Source organism: Neopsephotus bourkii, unplaced genomic scaffold (assembly GCF_033783945.1).
Source record: "Neopsephotus bourkii isolate Nb327-2 ecotype Australia unplaced genomic scaffold, CSIRO-AGI_Nbou_v1 NB_804, whole genome shotgun sequence".
NCBI lineage: Eukaryota > Metazoa > Chordata > Aves > Psittaciformes > Psittacidae > Neopsephotus > Neopsephotus bourkii.
In genome coordinates, this window is record NW_026901300.1 from 1,788,219 (window position 1) to 1,804,966 (window position 16,748).

General features: G+C 45.4%; 2 protein-coding genes across 3 annotated transcripts in view; one reads left to right on the plus strand and one right to left on the minus strand.

The window, feature by feature from the left end:
- Positions 1 to 670: 670 nt before the first annotated feature.
- LOC133213319 (neuferricin) lies at positions 671 to 4,190 on the minus strand. The gene is made up of 4 exons (XM_061355476.1): positions 3,926 to 4,190; positions 3,672 to 3,812; positions 3,277 to 3,463; positions 671 to 926 (listed from the first exon to the last, which is right to left on the minus strand). Exons 1-4 carry the CDS (start codon positions 4,173 to 4,175, stop codon positions 713 to 715), a joined length of 792 nt encoding a protein of 263 aa, XP_061211460.1. The 5' UTR covers positions 4,176 to 4,190; the 3' UTR covers positions 671 to 712.
- A 206-nt stretch (positions 4,191 to 4,396) lies between these two features.
- The window catches only part of ZZEF1 (zinc finger ZZ-type and EF-hand domain containing 1), a 57,182-nt gene continuing 44,830 nt past the window's right edge, over positions 4,397 to 16,748 (plus strand). Inside the window, exons 1-8 of one of the 2 annotated variants that reach the window (XM_061355477.1) lie at positions 4,397 to 4,892; positions 8,291 to 8,435; positions 9,543 to 9,737; positions 10,601 to 10,772; positions 12,426 to 12,625; positions 13,958 to 14,168; positions 15,438 to 15,554; positions 15,769 to 15,947. In XM_061355477.1, the coding sequence (XP_061211461.1) occupies positions 4,527 to 4,892; positions 8,291 to 8,435; positions 9,543 to 9,737; positions 10,601 to 10,772; positions 12,426 to 12,625; positions 13,958 to 14,168; positions 15,438 to 15,554; positions 15,769 to 15,947 (1,585 nt within the window). In that variant the 5' untranslated portion in view covers positions 4,397 to 4,526. Of the gene's footprint in view, positions 4,893 to 7,662; positions 7,919 to 8,290; positions 8,436 to 9,542; positions 9,738 to 10,600; positions 10,773 to 12,425; positions 12,626 to 13,957; positions 14,169 to 15,437; positions 15,555 to 15,768; positions 15,948 to 16,748 lie in introns of those variants that run through there. The other variant, XM_061355478.1, reaches the window with a different exon arrangement.

Genomic DNA, 16,748 nt, shown 5'->3' on the forward strand with positions numbered 1-16,748 from the left:
AAGTAGTGAATCATAGGAGCAGGAAGGTGAGGTTAATATTAAACAAGGATCCGCATAGGTGGAACCCCACTATCTTCTTTGCACACTATCTAATACAAACACTAAATGAGGGAATGCAGTTCCGACTTTAGCGTTCTGTACTCCCAAGATTCTGATAAACCTTGTGTGTAACCAAGCTGTACAGGTTCCCAGATAATACCTACCTTAATTATATGAGCCATTCAGGCTTCTCCCTGCTACCTTTAAACTTTGGAGTAAATCAATTGACTGGGAAGGAGTATAAGCACTACACTGCAGCAGGCAGAGTTCAAATGACTGCTGACTGTGTGTAAACTGGAGTCAGAGATGCTGCAGCAGTTCCTGTGGTCACAACCTTGCTGCCTTAAAACACAATACATTGCACAAACTCATCTCCTGACTCCACAAGAAACCAGCTGTTAAGTATAATTCAGGTTTTGCATCTTACAGTTTGTTGCCAGATGTAAAAATACAATCAGACTGAAGCACTAAGTATCCCATTACTGATTGTTAGCCACTCTTTTGGCTGAAGTGTTGCCTTCTCCTCTCAACTCCATCACCACAAGTTAGAGTCACAACATGAGGTTGCTGTTACCCCTTCATGCAGACTGAGAGGAACACAGCTGGAGCTGCCCATACAAAGCTTGTTTCGCTGCAGGGCTCTTAACAGCGGCCTCGAATCCAGCCCTGGGAGTCACTCCTTCAGGACACACTGCTCTGCTAGCGGAGGGCAGCCGCTGTATTCCTGCAAGTGAGGGTTATCCAGGTCGCCTCTGTTGCGGTGCTTGGTGGAGTCCGGCTGCCCCCACGGGGGACCAGTTGTCCTCACACACACGCAGCGGCTGCCTTTGGACCCCGGGTGGAACAGCTTCCGAGGGACTCCGGTCCAGTCTCTGCTCACTCCCCCACTGAGAATGGAAAAGTCACAATTTCAACCCATGAAAATCACAGAATCCCAAACTGGTTTGATTGAAAAGACCTTAAAACTCATCCAGTTCTAACCCCCTGCCACAGGCAGGGACCCCTTCCACTGGAGCAGCTTGCTCCAAGCCCCTGTGTCCAACCTGGCCTTGAACACTGCAGGGATGGGGCAGCCACAGCTTCTCTGGGCACCCTGTACCAGCGCCTCAGCACCCTCACAGGGAAGAGCTTCTGCCTAAGAGCTCATCTCAGTCTCCCCTCTGTCAGGTTAAAGCCATTCCCCTTGTCCTTCCCCTAAAGGCCCTTGTAAAATGCTTCCAAGTGAATTGAGAATCAGTAGATAAAAGCCTAGGATAATCTGGGAGAGTTAGAACTAACAACACGCCTACTGAGGCAGACTCCCAACATCTCAGCTTTCTGGTTCATTTTATCGGCTGTGCTTCAGAAACCCATGGCCTGAACATGCTTTCACAGTGCTGGTATATGCTGTCACCCTTCTGGGAGCAACCAAGTGCCTCCTGTGTTTCTATTGCTGGAAAAGGAATCACAGCCTTACATAGCACAGCCTGTCTAATAGCAAAAATGCCTTTTTTGGTGTAGCTAATTGCTCACAGATCACCACATGCCACCTTCTTCTGTGCCTTGCCTAAACACAAAGAGTCCAAGAACTAGGCCAGAAAGAAAAAACCCAAAGTCTCAAGTACTTCCACGACTACTTCAGTGTCTTACTTAGCCAAATCCTGCCTGATCCCCTAACTACTGCCCCTTTTAAGCCTGTAAACCTTTTACACAAGTGACTGCCACACAACATGCAGTCCCAAGGCTGCACTCAAGCTCATTCACACACAGAAGCAGATCTCCCCATGCTACTTGTGCACTGAAATGAAGCCTAAGCATTTTGCAGTGTGGTCTGTGGAATGATTTTGTCTTGAACCAGAACAGTCACTAAACTGAGAGAGGTATACAACTAAACAGCCCAAGCAGGAAATGACTAGTCAAAGCTCAAGCTCATTTTTATGTGGTTGTAAATGAAAACTCTTGTGGCAGTACCCTGTGAGACACACTGTGAAACTGTCTGAAAAGCAGGAGCTAATCCTTGCATTCCCTGTCTGAATGCAGCAGCTGGTAATAGTGGGATTTCTGTCCTGTTTTCCTGAGAACAGGAGGATTGTGTGCACATGTGGCAAATTCTGAAACCTGATCTTGATTCCAGTGTGACAGCAGAGTTTTTGCCTCAGAAATAAAATTCCTAAGCATACTGATTGGGATGAGATCATTTGCCTTTTACCTACAAAGTGAGACCAGTTCCCCTCCACGGCCTCATGCTGGAGAAACCCAACCTCACGCTCCGTGCAACCCCAGACTGGCTGAGAAAACACAGGGGCTCCAATTCACAGAGCAGGAGTGGCACAGCAGAGAACTGCACCACTGCTCCTTGGCAGTGGGCTCTGCCCTGTCAGAAAGCAGAGCCTGGGGGTGTTGGCTGACAGCCGCCTGAACAGAAACCAGCTTGTGCCCAGGTGGCCAACAGCATCCTGGCTTGTACCAGCACCAGTGTGGCAGCAGGGCCAGGGCAGTGACTGTCCCCCTGCACTGGGCACTGGTGAGGCTGCACTTCAAATCCTGTGTTCAGTTTTGGGCCCCTCACTACAAGAGGGACATTGAGGGGCTGGAGCAGGGCCAGAAAAGGGAACGGAGCTGGTGCAGGGCCTGGAGCACAAGGGTGATGGGGAAGGGGTGAGGGACCTGGGGGGGGTCAGTCTGGAGAAGAGAATGCTCAGGGGGGACCTGATTGCTCCCTACAACTGCCAGACAGGAGGATGGAGCCAGGAGGGGCTGGGCTCTGCTCCCAAGGAACAAGGGATGGGACAAGAGGAAACAGCCTCAAGCTGCACCAGGGCAGGTTTAGATGGAGCTGAGGAACAATTCCTGCCCCAGAGGGTTCTCAGCCATTGGAACAGGCCACCAGGGAAGTGGTGAAGTCAGATGTGTGTCACTTGGGGACACGGTTTAGTGGTGGCCTCAGCAGTGCCAAGATAAAGCCTGTAATTGATAATCATAAAGGTCTTTTCCAACCTGAGCGATTCTATACCTGCAGACAGAGCAAGGGACCATGCCAGGCATATTCCAGCCATACCAGCACTCAGCACACCAGGACCAACCTATGCCCTTTGTGAAGCAGGCAGCAGATCTCACCTACAGCCTACAGTGAGCCAGGACATCTTCCTATGCCACTCCTACTAGGCGAAGCAATGACGAAGCTCAGGGCATCCAAAGAAAGGTCAGAAACACTGTTCCAGTGGGCCCAAGCATGACGGCAGGACTGCAAGATTTTACCTCTGTTTGGAGCACCAGAACCGGCTGCCCGCAGCAGAGCTCCATTCTGAGTTGCAGGGTGGAAACTGCTGCTTCCTCTGCTCGCTTTCTGCTTGCAACTTCAGAGCTTCCTCAATGGCAGCCTCAGCCTGCCTTAAAGCTTCTGTTGGCGCCCCATATTCATCATAGAACCTGCCCACCAGCTTCCCTGACAGAGAAAAGCAATGAAGACCACAGTGTTTTCAGGCAAAGAAAACGAACAGGGTTTAAATTTGTTATTTAAAGACAAAAAAAGGCAGATCTTGGCCACAGCCCAATATGAAAACCAAACTGAGCTTTCCATCTCTTCAAGCCTTGGAGGTTCCCAGACTCCCATCCCCGTGCTGCAGGCAGGTTTCCCCGACTGAACCACCTACCCACGGGCTCGTAGTGCTCGCTGTAGAAGGCCAGCCAGCTCTGGATGGCCAGCAGCTGGCCTGGTGACAGCGCTGAGACATCATCCACCAGCCCCGCCGCAGTGAAGTCGCCGGTGGCAAATGCTCTGGTGGCATCTCTCCCTGTGGGGCAGGCAGCGGGACACGGGCAGGAGGTGAACCCCAGCCTGGCCCTCCAGCCCCCTGACAGGCCCAAACCCTGGTCCCAGAGGTCTCCCCTGCCCCTCCAGAGGTACCTGCGAGGCCACTGTAGGCACCTCCGGGGCCATAATGTCTGCGGCCGCGCTCCACATCGAAGACACGGCCCAACACGGCGAGGTAGAGGCCGGGCTCGCCCGGCGCCCCGCGGTACCGGGCCAGCTCAGCGCTGCTCAGCAGGCGGCCGCGGGGCAGCGGCAGCCAGGCGCGGGGATCGAACCCGCGGCCCAGAAGGCAGGCGGCCCCCAGGCACAGCAGCGCCGCCACCGCCCCCGCGCCCCGCCGCATGGGGCCGCGCCACGACCGCGCCCGGCCCTTTCACGACGTTTTTCTCGCCGCACGGCAGTGTGGCCAGCACCGGTAGGGTGTACGCACGTTGGGTGGACACTATCCCTCCCGCGGCTCCGCTTTACGGCGAGTGTCGCGCGGTGCGACTGCCCCGTGCCTTTCCGGGGCGGGGCTTTGCGGCGCCGGGTGGTGCTTGGCGGCAGTGTGGCGCGGCCGCCGCCGGCCGGAGCTGACAGGTGCGGCAGTCCGGGAAGCTGCTGACTAAGCCGGGCCGGGCGGAGCCGCGGGAAGGCGGAGGATAAGTGGCTCTGCCGAGCGCCTGGTCGCAACGTCGGCGTTTCCGAGGGGCTCATGGGGACGGCGGCGAGCCACAGCAGCGAGGACGAGGAGGAGGGGGGTGCCGAGGAAAGCATGGAGGGGGCAGCCACCGCACCTCAGCCCGGCGCTCCCTTCCCGCCTGGCACCGCCGCCAGCCCGGCGCCGCCGCTGCCTCCCGCTGAGGTGCTGCTGGACCAGGCCCGCTTGCGGGAGGCCACGGCGCGGCTGCGGGAAGCGGCGCTGCCCGAGTCGCTGGTGTCGCGGCACCACAGCACTCTGGTGCGCTGGCTGGAGGAGCGCCTCAGCCGCGGCGACGAGGCCGTCAGCCTGGAGCAGTTCTGCGAGGTGCTGGAGAGCGTCTCCCGCCTGGCCGCCGGTTCCCGCGGAGAGAGCGAGGAGGTGAGGCGGCGGCCGGCGGGGCCAGGCCCTGCTTGGGCCGGGGGTGGAGCTCCCTCCGGAGCCCGGGTGAAGGGGGGAGTGGAGGGAGGCGGTGGGAGCCCGAGGGTGCTGCTGGAGGTGGGTCTCACCGAGCCGGAGGTGCCCGGGCTCGGCCATGGGGACCCGGGTCACTCCTTCAGGTAACCGGGGCAAGGCCAGACCAGAGGGCTCTGCTGCGAGGCCAAACAGGCGGCTGCTGGTGCCGATAGGCAGGCTGTCAGCTTGTAGATAGCTTTTTTATTAATTAATTAATTATGTCTGGTTTTGGAGATTACACTCAGCAACTGCTTCTGAATAAAATGGTATTTTACTACAACCTGCTGCTGCTGTTATTGCCAGCAGCAATAGCAGCGGTGGGTAGCACAGGTAGGAAATTCGGCCCAAGTAATTCCTTCGAGATGGTATCAGCAAGTCAGAGTTTACCAGACTTAATTTTCTTGTTCCTGTTGAAAACCAGCAGTGAATATGTCAAGTATCTCATTGGTATCCTATTGCTTACTGTAAACTAAGAGGTTTGAAAAACTTGTTAGAAAGTAGTGTAACAGAGTTCCCCCTCTACAGAGAGAAGGTCTCAAGGTAAAGTTTTAATGGTAGAAGAGCGCCCTGTTTCCTTTCTAGTGTCGGAAGGGACCTGGATAAATTAACGTTTGGAACGTTTAGCTTTACTCCCTAGCTAGCATTCAAAATGCAGTCGAATACCCTGCTGGGAATTTCACACTCAGCTGAGAAAGTGGTTGTGTCCGAATTTGTTACTGCATGCAGTTCTTGAGGCTCACCAGTGCTTTCGTTCTGCCTTTGTATTGCTCCTGAGTAGCAGAATAACTTGGTAAACTGTTAAATCACGTGTATGCTCCTTGAAACTGGTGCTGTTGTATTAAAAAGGCTACTGGAACCTGGGAAGAGGTTGCTTTTGTTGTACAGATGAGTATGGTTGCTTCAAGTAGCTTGCTAAAATGCTGCTGCCTCCATTTCCAGTTGCTTTACAAGAACCAATAAAGAACACTTCTTCATTTGTAAAGACAGCAAGAGCGAAATCAGTACATAAGGATTCTTCCTCTTAGTTACGAACAACTGAGCTTTGCAGGCTGAGGGAATTATTTTGAGTATTGAAGAATACAGTTGTTTTGGTTTAGTATTTTTTTGCTCTGGGGGGGGCAACTTTATCAATAGATTTATCATGGAACCGATAGATGATCTCATCTAGTCTATCCTGCAAAGCTGATATGTCGGAGTTGTGTGGAAACCCTTGATGTCATTGTTTCTGTGACTGGCACCAGCCCACAGGCTGTAGTAGTTTAGATTTCCAGGATGTATTTTAAACTGATGAGAAGTTAGTTTGTGGGTGGCAGGTCAATAGGTTTCCCTTTTTAATGTCTGTGCAGGTTTGATCTGTCCATTAAGTTTTTCTGGTGTCAGTGTGGGGCTTGTGAATACCTGCTTTGAATGCTTTATGGGCAAACTGAACCTCTGTTGAAATGCAAAATCTTGTTTTGTAGAGAAATTAAATCTCTGAATCCTTTTTTTTATTCATTTGTGTTTCAGCAGCTGTCATACAGTGTGTCCAAGTTTCACTCGAAGTATTAGTGCTGCATTTCTGAGAGCAGAGGGTGAAATGAAGAGTTTTCTAAGAGTTTAAAAATAAAATAATAGTGCATGAAGATGCAAAGAAAAGCATAGATGTTGTAATCTCTCCTTCCATGAAAGTGTAAGAAACTGGTTTAAAGTAGCTGTGGGCTAATCCAACCTTGCTGTCTGATGTGTTTGTTTTCACTAGTAACATCACAAAACTTGCTTGTTCACCTCATATTTTAGTAATTACACAGTTCCACCTTAAATATGAGGAGAAAAAGATGTAATGGCAAGAATGATATGGTAAAAAACCGTGCATTGAAGTGTTCTGGCAACTGAGTTCTATTTGTTTAAAATTACTTCCCTCTGGATTGTTGTCCGTAGGCAAAGGTCTTGGTTTTTTGTTTCAGTGTCTACCTGATGCCCTGTCTGCTTTGCTACTAAGAGTAATACTTATATAGTTGATTGCTGTTAGCATGGTTCCACTGTATGTTTAATAGAGTTTGTAAAGTCCTAAGCTAAAATTCAGCTCTGTGCTGCAGAAGTGCCATTGAAGCTTTAGTCAGCCAAAATAAGGCGTTGCGATTCTGTTGTCTTATGAGGACTTTGCTCTCATTTAGGTGGTGTAATTATGGCATGGTTAATTGCCAGGTTATTTTGATCCAGTCATTTCAGATTACTTCTCTCCAGGATAGTACTTTTAATGGTACATCAAGTTCGATAAGCAGGTAGCAAACCAAGAGATTCAAGCATAAGCTTCCTCCTGAGCAGCAGTGACTTCTTGACTGTCAGGCATGTGTGAGATGATCTGTTCTTAGAGGCCAAATGTACTCAGCTATGTAGCTGAACTTGAAATACCAAGTTCAGGGCTAGGAAACTGAAGCCTTGCTTGTGAAGAGATTAGCAATTAAACGGAAGATGTTTCAGAATTAAATGTGATTCTGAAAATATAGCTAGGGTTTTTAGTAGTATTGTGTCACAGGACTGTGACTCCTTTGAAGTGGCTGGTTAAAAGCATTATGTTTATGAGCTTGGTTCTGCTTTACAGGCTTAGCTGAATAAAGGTACCTTGTACTTTTGTTAGTAAAAAGACGTGAAATGCAAAGCTGTGTGAGTTACTTATTATACATGCTCAGCATAGCTTTTTATGTTAAACATTTCTATCAAAGTCAAAGATAATAAAGTTCCCCTGAATAAAAAAAAAAAGAACCTTTTCTAACTCTTTTCATTGTTTTCACAAATACTTTAACAAACGATATTAAACTGGTGTTTTGTGTAGGACAGTGCATGGAAGGAAATACATGTTTTAAAAACTCTGGTTCTAAGGATGCTTTCCTAACTGAAGAAAATGCATGAAACCTGGAAGAATTGGAGAAGCTGCAGCATGAGATGGGTGCAGCAGTAATGGGCAATGCCTGGTATGGCTTTTAGAACTAACTCAGCCTTTAATGGAAGAGATTTTTAGTGCTCTTGTGAGCACCTTCTTTGTAGTCTCAGATGTTAGTGGATGGATGCTGCTGATTCACTGGTATAGATGATGTGCTGTCTCCACCTAAGCATAACTACAGTTGACTTTTATAGGAAGGCAGTGCAACTGCCTTAAGACTTGCTGAAGACTGCAGATTTCCAGCCAGGCTGTTCCCTCTTGTCATTAATTCAGTGCTATGGAAAATGGGTTATTTTGATTATTATTTTGTGCTGATATGTTATATGGCTTCTATGAAATACCCTGAATTTCTGCTTCAATCAAATACGCTGAAATACGTTTTCTTCTAATTTTTCCTCTTCAGGCCTTTGCACAATTTGATGCTGAAGGAGATGGCACTGTAGATGTGGAGAATATGCTGGAGGCTCTCAAGAATTCTAGTGGAGCTAATCTTCAAGGGGAGCTTAGCCATGTAATCAGGCAACTGCAAGCCTGTTCCCTAGTTCCAGGTATGAGAACAGAGTGACCAAACAGATAGTTTCCCAAGTCTTGCCCTGTATAAGGGATGTTGCTTCTATAAATTGCTTTAATAATGTTCTTGTCCTAATCTTATCAAAACCATACTCCAGATCATTCTTGCTTCTTTAGTATCAAACAAGTGAAGTTGCTGTAACTTAAAAATTTCACATAGTTACATCTAGCTAACTTACTTTCATAAATAACCAGTATTTTCCTGTCTCTGTGACTGAGGATCTTCTTACCATTGTCTACTTTATCTCGCAGACAGGAAACAGTTCTATGCAAAATGTTGGTGTCTAGCTAATGCAGTCTTGTACTTGGAGGAGTAAGTCCTCTTCTGAGTCTGTTTCAGGTGATGATTCATGGACTTTATTATTAATATAATGTTATTTGAAATGCTTCTGAAACAGAATTCATTTTTTATGGTGTGTAGTTGGGAAAGTGTCAGTTCCCAGAATCTGATTTCTGGGATAAGTACCAGTTACTGTCTTTCCTTCCAAGCTTTTGATGGTAAGTGGCTAAAGAAGATTTGCCTTAGAGGATCAGACAAGAAGTGCTAGAACTGGCTACACATAAGTCAGAAGACAGTACTCGTGGAGTACTGTTTTGTGCATCTAAATGCACTATGATCCAGAGAATTGCTGTTAAGGAAATGAAATTTCTTACAAAGTTGGTGGAAAACATTAGGCACCCCAGTGCCAGAGTGAGATGCTTAGTGTAGCTCAAGGTAGGTGATGCAAATACATCATCTTGTTAGCCGAGCAGCAGCTACTTCACTTAGATATTGAAGGCAAGGGTTTGAGACTTTAAGGACAGCAAAATAAGTATAAAAACCTAAGTGTTTTGGTAATTGTTTTGAACACCTTCAGGTATGTCAAGTAACTGGCAAAAACGTTTGCCTGCAACTCTTGCAGTCCTGCTGTAAAGGTTGCAGACTTGAGCTACTTCCTGTGGTAGAATGTAGTTCCAGTGTTGGCTCCCATGCTTAATTTGGATTTCCCTAGTAGTAAGATGGGGGGGGGGGGGGTTGTGTGTGGAAATGGTTACTTGGTCAAGTCAGATATTGCAACACAGCTGGAAATAATCTCTCTTTCTAGGTTTTATTGATATATTTTCTGAATCAAAAGAGCGTCTTGGTCTTCATGCCTCAATGATCCTGAGGTTCTTGCACCGGAATCGCATTTCTAATACTGCCATCCCTTACCCAGTGCTGGAGTACTTTAACAATATCTGCACTATGAGGTCTTCTGTGCTGAAGGATTCTTTAGATCGACTTCTCCTAAAAGAGAGGGGTGTGTAAATCTTTTTTTTTCTTTTCAGTGTGTAACCGTAGATTGAAGAAGAGATTACAGATAAAACAAAAAGCTTCCTTTACTGTTGGATTTTTACCAGGCATGAGTTTTTATAGAGTTGATGTGCATGCTTCTGTGGGTGTTTTTGTTGTACTTTTGAAGCACATAAATTGATTTACAAGCTACCTCTCAATCTGAGTAACGCACTGGGATGTTTTTCATCTTTCTCCTAACCTGTTTCAGAATGATTATTGTTGTGATATTCTCTATTCAGTCAAACATCTCTGCTAGTTGCTAGAAACTCAGTGAGATGAATATTTTCTGAAACTGACTGTTCAGTGTAAAAGTAATGTATTGTTTTGGAGTGGAGGTAGTGAATCTTTTACTGTACTTCAGACAAGACTCTCCTGGTGGTCTCCCTACGGGGGTGGCTCCTTCTCTTTACAGCTTGACTTGATATTTTCAGATCTCTGCACTTCTGCTGAAATAGATCAAGTTACTTGGGGAAGCAGTCTGATTTGTCCCTTCCCTGGAATAGCTGAATTGAGGTTTCCTCCATCATATTTTACTTTTCCCTCTAATTTGTTTGTATTTTTGCATATTGATAATGCTCTTATGAGCCCAGTAATGAAAGGAGGTGCTAAAGGTTAGTGAACTCCAGGCAAAGTAGGTGTTTTCATACTGGTTAAGATGACTGTAATATCATCTGAATTTAAACTTTGCTGTCTTCTGCTTTCTGCCAGAAACAGTTCTTTGGGATCTGTGTTCTGTGCCAACAATTTAACTTGTATGTGTTTGTAATGGTATAATAATGCTTAAAACAAGCTAAAGAAGAATCTACGAGTGATTTATGTTCTTTGCAGAATACCCCAGTGATTTAAATGGTAATCAGGAGGCAGACAAACTGAAGTCTGTCACAAAGTGCTACACTCACATAGAAACCTCGTCCAATTCTGCTGATATTGACAAGATGACAAATGGAGAAACGACATCTTTCTGGCAGTCGGATGGGAGTGCTCGCTCCCACTGGATACGGTGAGCAACACACCAGTATGCACCTGAATTCTGGGGTTAGTCCTTAGAAATACAGCTGGTGGAGTGTTGTGGTGGGTTGACCAAAGCCACTCTGTCACTCCCCTCCTCAGCTGGACAGCAGAGAGAAGATACAGTTAAAGGCCTATGGATTGAGATAAGGGCAGGGAGAGAACACTTGCCAACTGCTGTTATGGGCAAAACAGACTCAACTTGGGGAAATCAGTTACATTTTGTTACCAAGCAAATTGGAGTAGGATAATGAGAAATAAAACCAAATTTTAAAACCCCTTCCCCACCCCTCCCTTGTTCCTGGGTTCAACTTCACTCCTGAATTCTCTGCTTCCTCTCCCCAGTGGTGCCCGGGGATGGGTGCTGGGGTTGTGGTCAGTTCATCACACACTGTTTCTGCTGCTCCTTCCTCAGAGGAGGACTCCTCATACTCTTGCCCTGCACCAGTGTGGGCTCCCCCTGTGGGAGACAGTCCTCCACCAACTTCTCCAACGTGAGTCCTTCTCACATGCTGCAGTTCTTCACTACATGCTCCAGTGTGGGTGCTGTGCTTTAAACCCAGCCAGTAACTCAGCACCATGCAGCTTCTCCTGCCCTGGCTCCCAGTGAGATGGGGAGGAGAGCTGGAAGAATGTAAATCCCATGGGTTGAGATAAAAAACAGTCCAATAACTAAAGTATAATACAAAACCACTACTGCTAATAATAATGATAAGGGAAATAACAACAGGAGATATTACACAACTAAAAAGGGAAAGGAGAAGAAGCCACAATAAAGACAAGTGCTGCCCAACACAATTGCTCAGCACCTCCTGACCGATACCCAGCCTGATCTGAGCAGCCATCTGGGCCTTCGGGGTAACTCCCCAGAGTTTCTATACTGGGCATGATGTACTATGGTATGGAATACCCCTTTGGCCAGTTTGGGTCAGGTGTCCTGTCTCTGCTTCCTCCTGGCTTCCCATGCACCACCTCACTGGCAGAGCAGGAGAGATGGAAATGTCCCTGATCAGGATAAATGCTACTGAGCAACAACTAGAACATTGGTGTGTTATCAGCATTGTTCTCGGACTAAAGCTGAAACACAGCACTGCACCAGCTACTAAGAAAGAGAAAAATAACTCTTACAGCTGAACCCAGGACAGTGGGGTCCCTCCCATAGGGTGCACTCCTTCAAGAACAGATGGCTCCAGCATGGGGCCACAGGTCCTGACAGGAGCCTGCTCCAGTGCAGGATTCCCACAGGGTCATAGCTTCCTTTGGGCATCCTCCTGCTCCGGTGTGGGGTCCTCTGCTGGCCACAGGTGGATATCTTCTCCACTGTGGGTCTCCATGGGCTACAGGGCATATCTGCTCCGTCATGAACCAATGTGGGCTGCAGGGGGACAGCCCCAGCTTCACCAAGAAATGAATTCTCAGTTGAAAACCATACACTAGAAAATTCTGCAGTCTCACTCTCAGAGGTCTCAGACTGTCTTTTAGGTCAGTTGAAGTTTTCTAACCCTGATACACCTGTGAAGCACTAGGTAATTTCCTTTGGATTTATCTGTGTTTGTACAAGTGGAAACTGAGTGAAGCTTAACTAAAAGTGAAGTGCTTGACCCTACCTTCTCTTTGAAAGAACTGTTTTATCTTTGCCTTCCAGTTTAAAGATGAAACCAGATGTTGTCCTGAGACATCTGTCCATTGCGGTAGCAGCTAGTGACCAGAGTTACATGCCACAGCAAGTGACAGTGGCAGTGGGAAGGAATGCCAGCAGTCTTCAGGAGGTCCGAGATGTTCACATTCCAAGCAATATCACTGGCTACGTAACACTGTTGGAAAACGCTAACATTAGTCAGATGTGTGAGTCAATAAGGATACTGTTGGTATATTGTTTTGGTGCTTTTTTGGAGGTGAAAATTTGGGTAGAGCATAGAATGATGTGTTGAAATCATTAGAGTAGGAACTTTAAATCGCACCCTTGGGTCAGAGAAATTTTTCTTCTGGTAGTTTAATCTCTAGCCTTTAGGAGAGTCTTCTGAGTCTTTTCCATGGCATCTGTCTAACTTGGGCTAAGCGTTGAAGAGCTGAATGACTAAAGATGCAGTTTTAGCCTCTCAGTTTGAAGACACTGGGTAATTTAAAAATATCTTTGCTTGCAGAGTGGGAGCATATGTTGGATGATCATATCTAGCAAAAAATCTGCTTCTGAGCAACTATTTTCTTGGTAGCAAAACTCTGAAGCTGGTCAGATGATTTATGTAAAACAGGTTTGATGCTAAGGGTTTTTAAGCAGTGTTATTTTTAAGTCTGGTATATCTGTGGGTGCCCTATTGGAATCAATCAAGGGAAAGTTGCTCCTTCCTAAGATCATGGAATCTCAGACTGATTTGTGTTGGAAGGGACCTTAAAGCTCAACCAGTTCCAGCCCGAAGCAGGGACACCTTCCATTAGAGCAGATCACTCCAAGCCCTGTCCAACCTGGCCCTGAACAATGCCAGGGATGGAGCACCCACAGCTTCTCTGAGCATTCTGTGCCAGGGCCTCAGTCTCACGGTCAACAACTTCTTCCGAATGTCTAATCTAAATCTCCCATCTTTCAGCTTAAAGCCAGAAAGGTGGTTACTGCAGCTTCACAAATGTTGTCCCTTCACTTCAGAAAGGTGCTTTTCACTAAGATGAACCTGCACTGGCATAGAAGCAGGTGGCAAAGGTGTTGTTCCACAGAAGTAACTAGGAAGATGCTATCTATGCAAAATGGTCAAGAGTTTATTGAAGATTTTCATGTAACTTAAAACTTTACTTCTAGGCTTTACTCTTTTACCCTAATTCTCCACTATCACTCCCAAGTTGCTTCCTGTGTATGTAGGTAGAAAGGTACTGATGAAATAATCTGTAATCTATTTTCCACTTTGAGGGGTTTGGGTTTTATTTTTTACTGCTTTTTTCCTAATTTCTAGCTGAACCATATGTAATGGATCACATAAGCTGTTCAGGGGCTAAATTTTCCCAGTCGTAGGGTGTACAGTGAAGAAACACATATGCAGAGTTGTCTCTGTGTGGGAGTACTGTTACATATCTGCTATTTTCCTCAGAGGTTTTGTGATAATTCTGGTTTTGAATATCTGCATTCTTCTAGATCTCATCCAGCAGAAGAAATGGGGGGAAAAAAAGTCTTATTTTATGTTTTGACAGATGTACAGATAAATATCAAGCGTTGCCTTAGTGATGGATGTGACACCAGAATCCACGGGCTCAGGGCTGTTGGGTATCAACGGGTGAAGAAGGTGGGCGTCTCCGTATGCGATGCTTCAGCGATCTGGTACTGGTCGCTGCTGACCTCTCTGGTGACAGCTTCCATGGAAACAAACCCAGCATTTGTTCACACTATTTTGCAAAATACTCAGTAAGTACCAAACTTCCATGGCATGTGATAGCCTTATTTTTAGTTTGGTTTGGGTTTTTTAAATACTTACAGCTTCAGTAAACTAATCTACCTCCCTCCATTAAGGTGTTTAACCATCTTTTTGGCTATCGCACTTTAAATTTTGATACTTTTATCTGTTTGTACATACTAGTTCTCCTTGCTGTTGTATTTAATCTAGTTGTTAAACAATGACTGAACAGACACTGAAAAATACCTTTTTTTTTGCCTGTCCTTTGAATTGTCATAGTTTAGAGAAGCTTAAAATTATTGTTAATTTTATCGATTATAAATATTGGATGGCTTCTATTTATGGAATGGAGGTTAATTTAGCTTAATTTTGAGCACATTTTTGCTTGTGTAATGCCTTGTTGTGCATTACATGGGGATATAGTTAGATACATGCAGTATCTCTGTAGCTGTTTGCTTGTGCTGTTCAGCTGTTTTCTGTGTAGCGTTTCCTTGTGTGATTGCCAAACACTTCTGCCCAGTGACTTGAAGGATTGGAATCCTAATAAAATCACTATACACCCACATCAGCTTTTATAGAGCTTAGCTAGCATGATTTCACCATGCTCAAGGGCACTGCTGTCATTAGGTTAATGAGTACTGCAGGCTAAAGTCCATTAAGCCTATCTTTTAATTTGTGTCGTCTATGGAGCCTCTTTAGTGCTTAGATAACTTTCTACATGCTTACGTCTGAGGAATGTTTATAAGTGCAAGCTTTACTAAAACTGGGGGCCCTCAGGTTCCCTCAGTTTAGATAGATTTTAGAAACATAACATGAATATTGAGGGGATAAAGACTGGAGAAATCTTGACTAAGAATGTGTTCTCAGGAATTATAAATTCAGTGTTTGGAATTAGAAAGCAAAGCCTCAAACTTTAGTATTGAATGGAATGACTTTGAAACTGTTTAATAATCTGTATTTTCAGGGGTTATTACATTACCTTTGGAAATCAAACAAAAACACTGATCTCAACTCTTTCAGTTATTTGTCTCATTGAATCTGAGATGATGAGACTAGATTCAGGGTTACCCAGCAGCTGTTAAACTTTCCCTGCCTAGAATGCACTACTCGCTTTACCTTTTGAAGAGATTGTCTGTGTCAATAAATTTCCTGCACTCAGAACCTGTTTGTACAGACCTGCTCTCAAAAAGCACGATGAGTCAGATATGTAATCCATTTTAGAAGGCTGTTTGCTCGGATTCTGTCTGGTTTTCTGATGTTATGTTCTGTCCTTTTCCTAGGAAAGCACTGCAACACATGCCACCTCTGTCCCTAACACCAGGTTCTACAGATTTTTCAAGCTTCTTATCGCCAAATGTTTTGGAAGAAGTCGATAGCTTCCTCATAAGAATAACAAGGTAAGTTTGTGTTGGTCTGTTTTGATGCAGTAGAAGATGGCTTAGAAGAATTTGTATATCAAATTTCTCTCATCTTTACCCACCTGCTCTTGAAAAATTGGAAGATGTTAAGAAACTAGCACTGTAGATTTTTCCATATGAGCGTCATCTGTCTTTTATTTAAAAACAGTGTCCTGAGTTTTCTTTTCATACTGTTGTTTTTTTCCCTCCCCAGTTGCTGTACCACTCCAGAGGTTGAACTTACACTCTTGGCCTTTGCCTTGGCCAGGGGGAGTGTTGCAAAAGTGATAAGTTCCCTTTGTACAATCACTGATCATCTGGAAACTCCATACAAGGCTTCATCGCTTATCGCTTCCATGGCAGTGGTCAGACAGAACCTGCTGTATAAATATGGTAAATGAATAATTGCTGAATCCTTTTCTGTACACACTTCATACAGGATGCAGCTTTGAGTTGTTTTACTTGTTATCCTGGGGTTTAAAATTATATATTATTAGACTTCTAAATTAACAACTGTTACCAAGAAGGTACCCTGCAAAGCTGAATGGCCCTAAAACTTGGTGACTAGATCAGCTTTATGTGATCTAAGAGTCGAACCAGGTGGCATCATGCTGAGGAAGAAAACATGATCTTTTGTAGGTAATGGCCCCTATGTCAAGATGGTGATAATGTTTGTATTGCATAAAAAAGGTGTTTGTATTGTGTAAAATATGACTTCAATTATTGTTATTCTTCCAATAACATGCTTTTTTTGCATGTTTAGCCTCAGTAAGTGATCCCTCTTGCAGACGTGCACAAACATAAGATGCATTTGAAATTGAATGTCATTAGTATCACTTTACAGCTCCTTTATTTTCACTTTTATGTCAGAAGTATAGAGCTGTGTGTGATCTGGCGTAAGGTAGAATTTGGCTGTATTGTTATTTGTCTGATAAATCTGTCTTTTGTCAGGTGTCAACTCCTGAGATCATCACTAGTCATTCATGAAGAACTTTCCCCTTTTAGTATGTTTTGTCAGGACTTCCAACCTTGTGCCAAACGAGACATTAATTATTTTAATTATAATATCAGTCTTGATTCTTAAAAGCTTTTAAAATTACTTAGTTTTTCCTGGAGTAGCTGCTGCTTTTTATAAGCCAACAGTGGTATTTCATATATTGGGAATTCCAAAGCATGCAGACAGTTAAAGGAGCA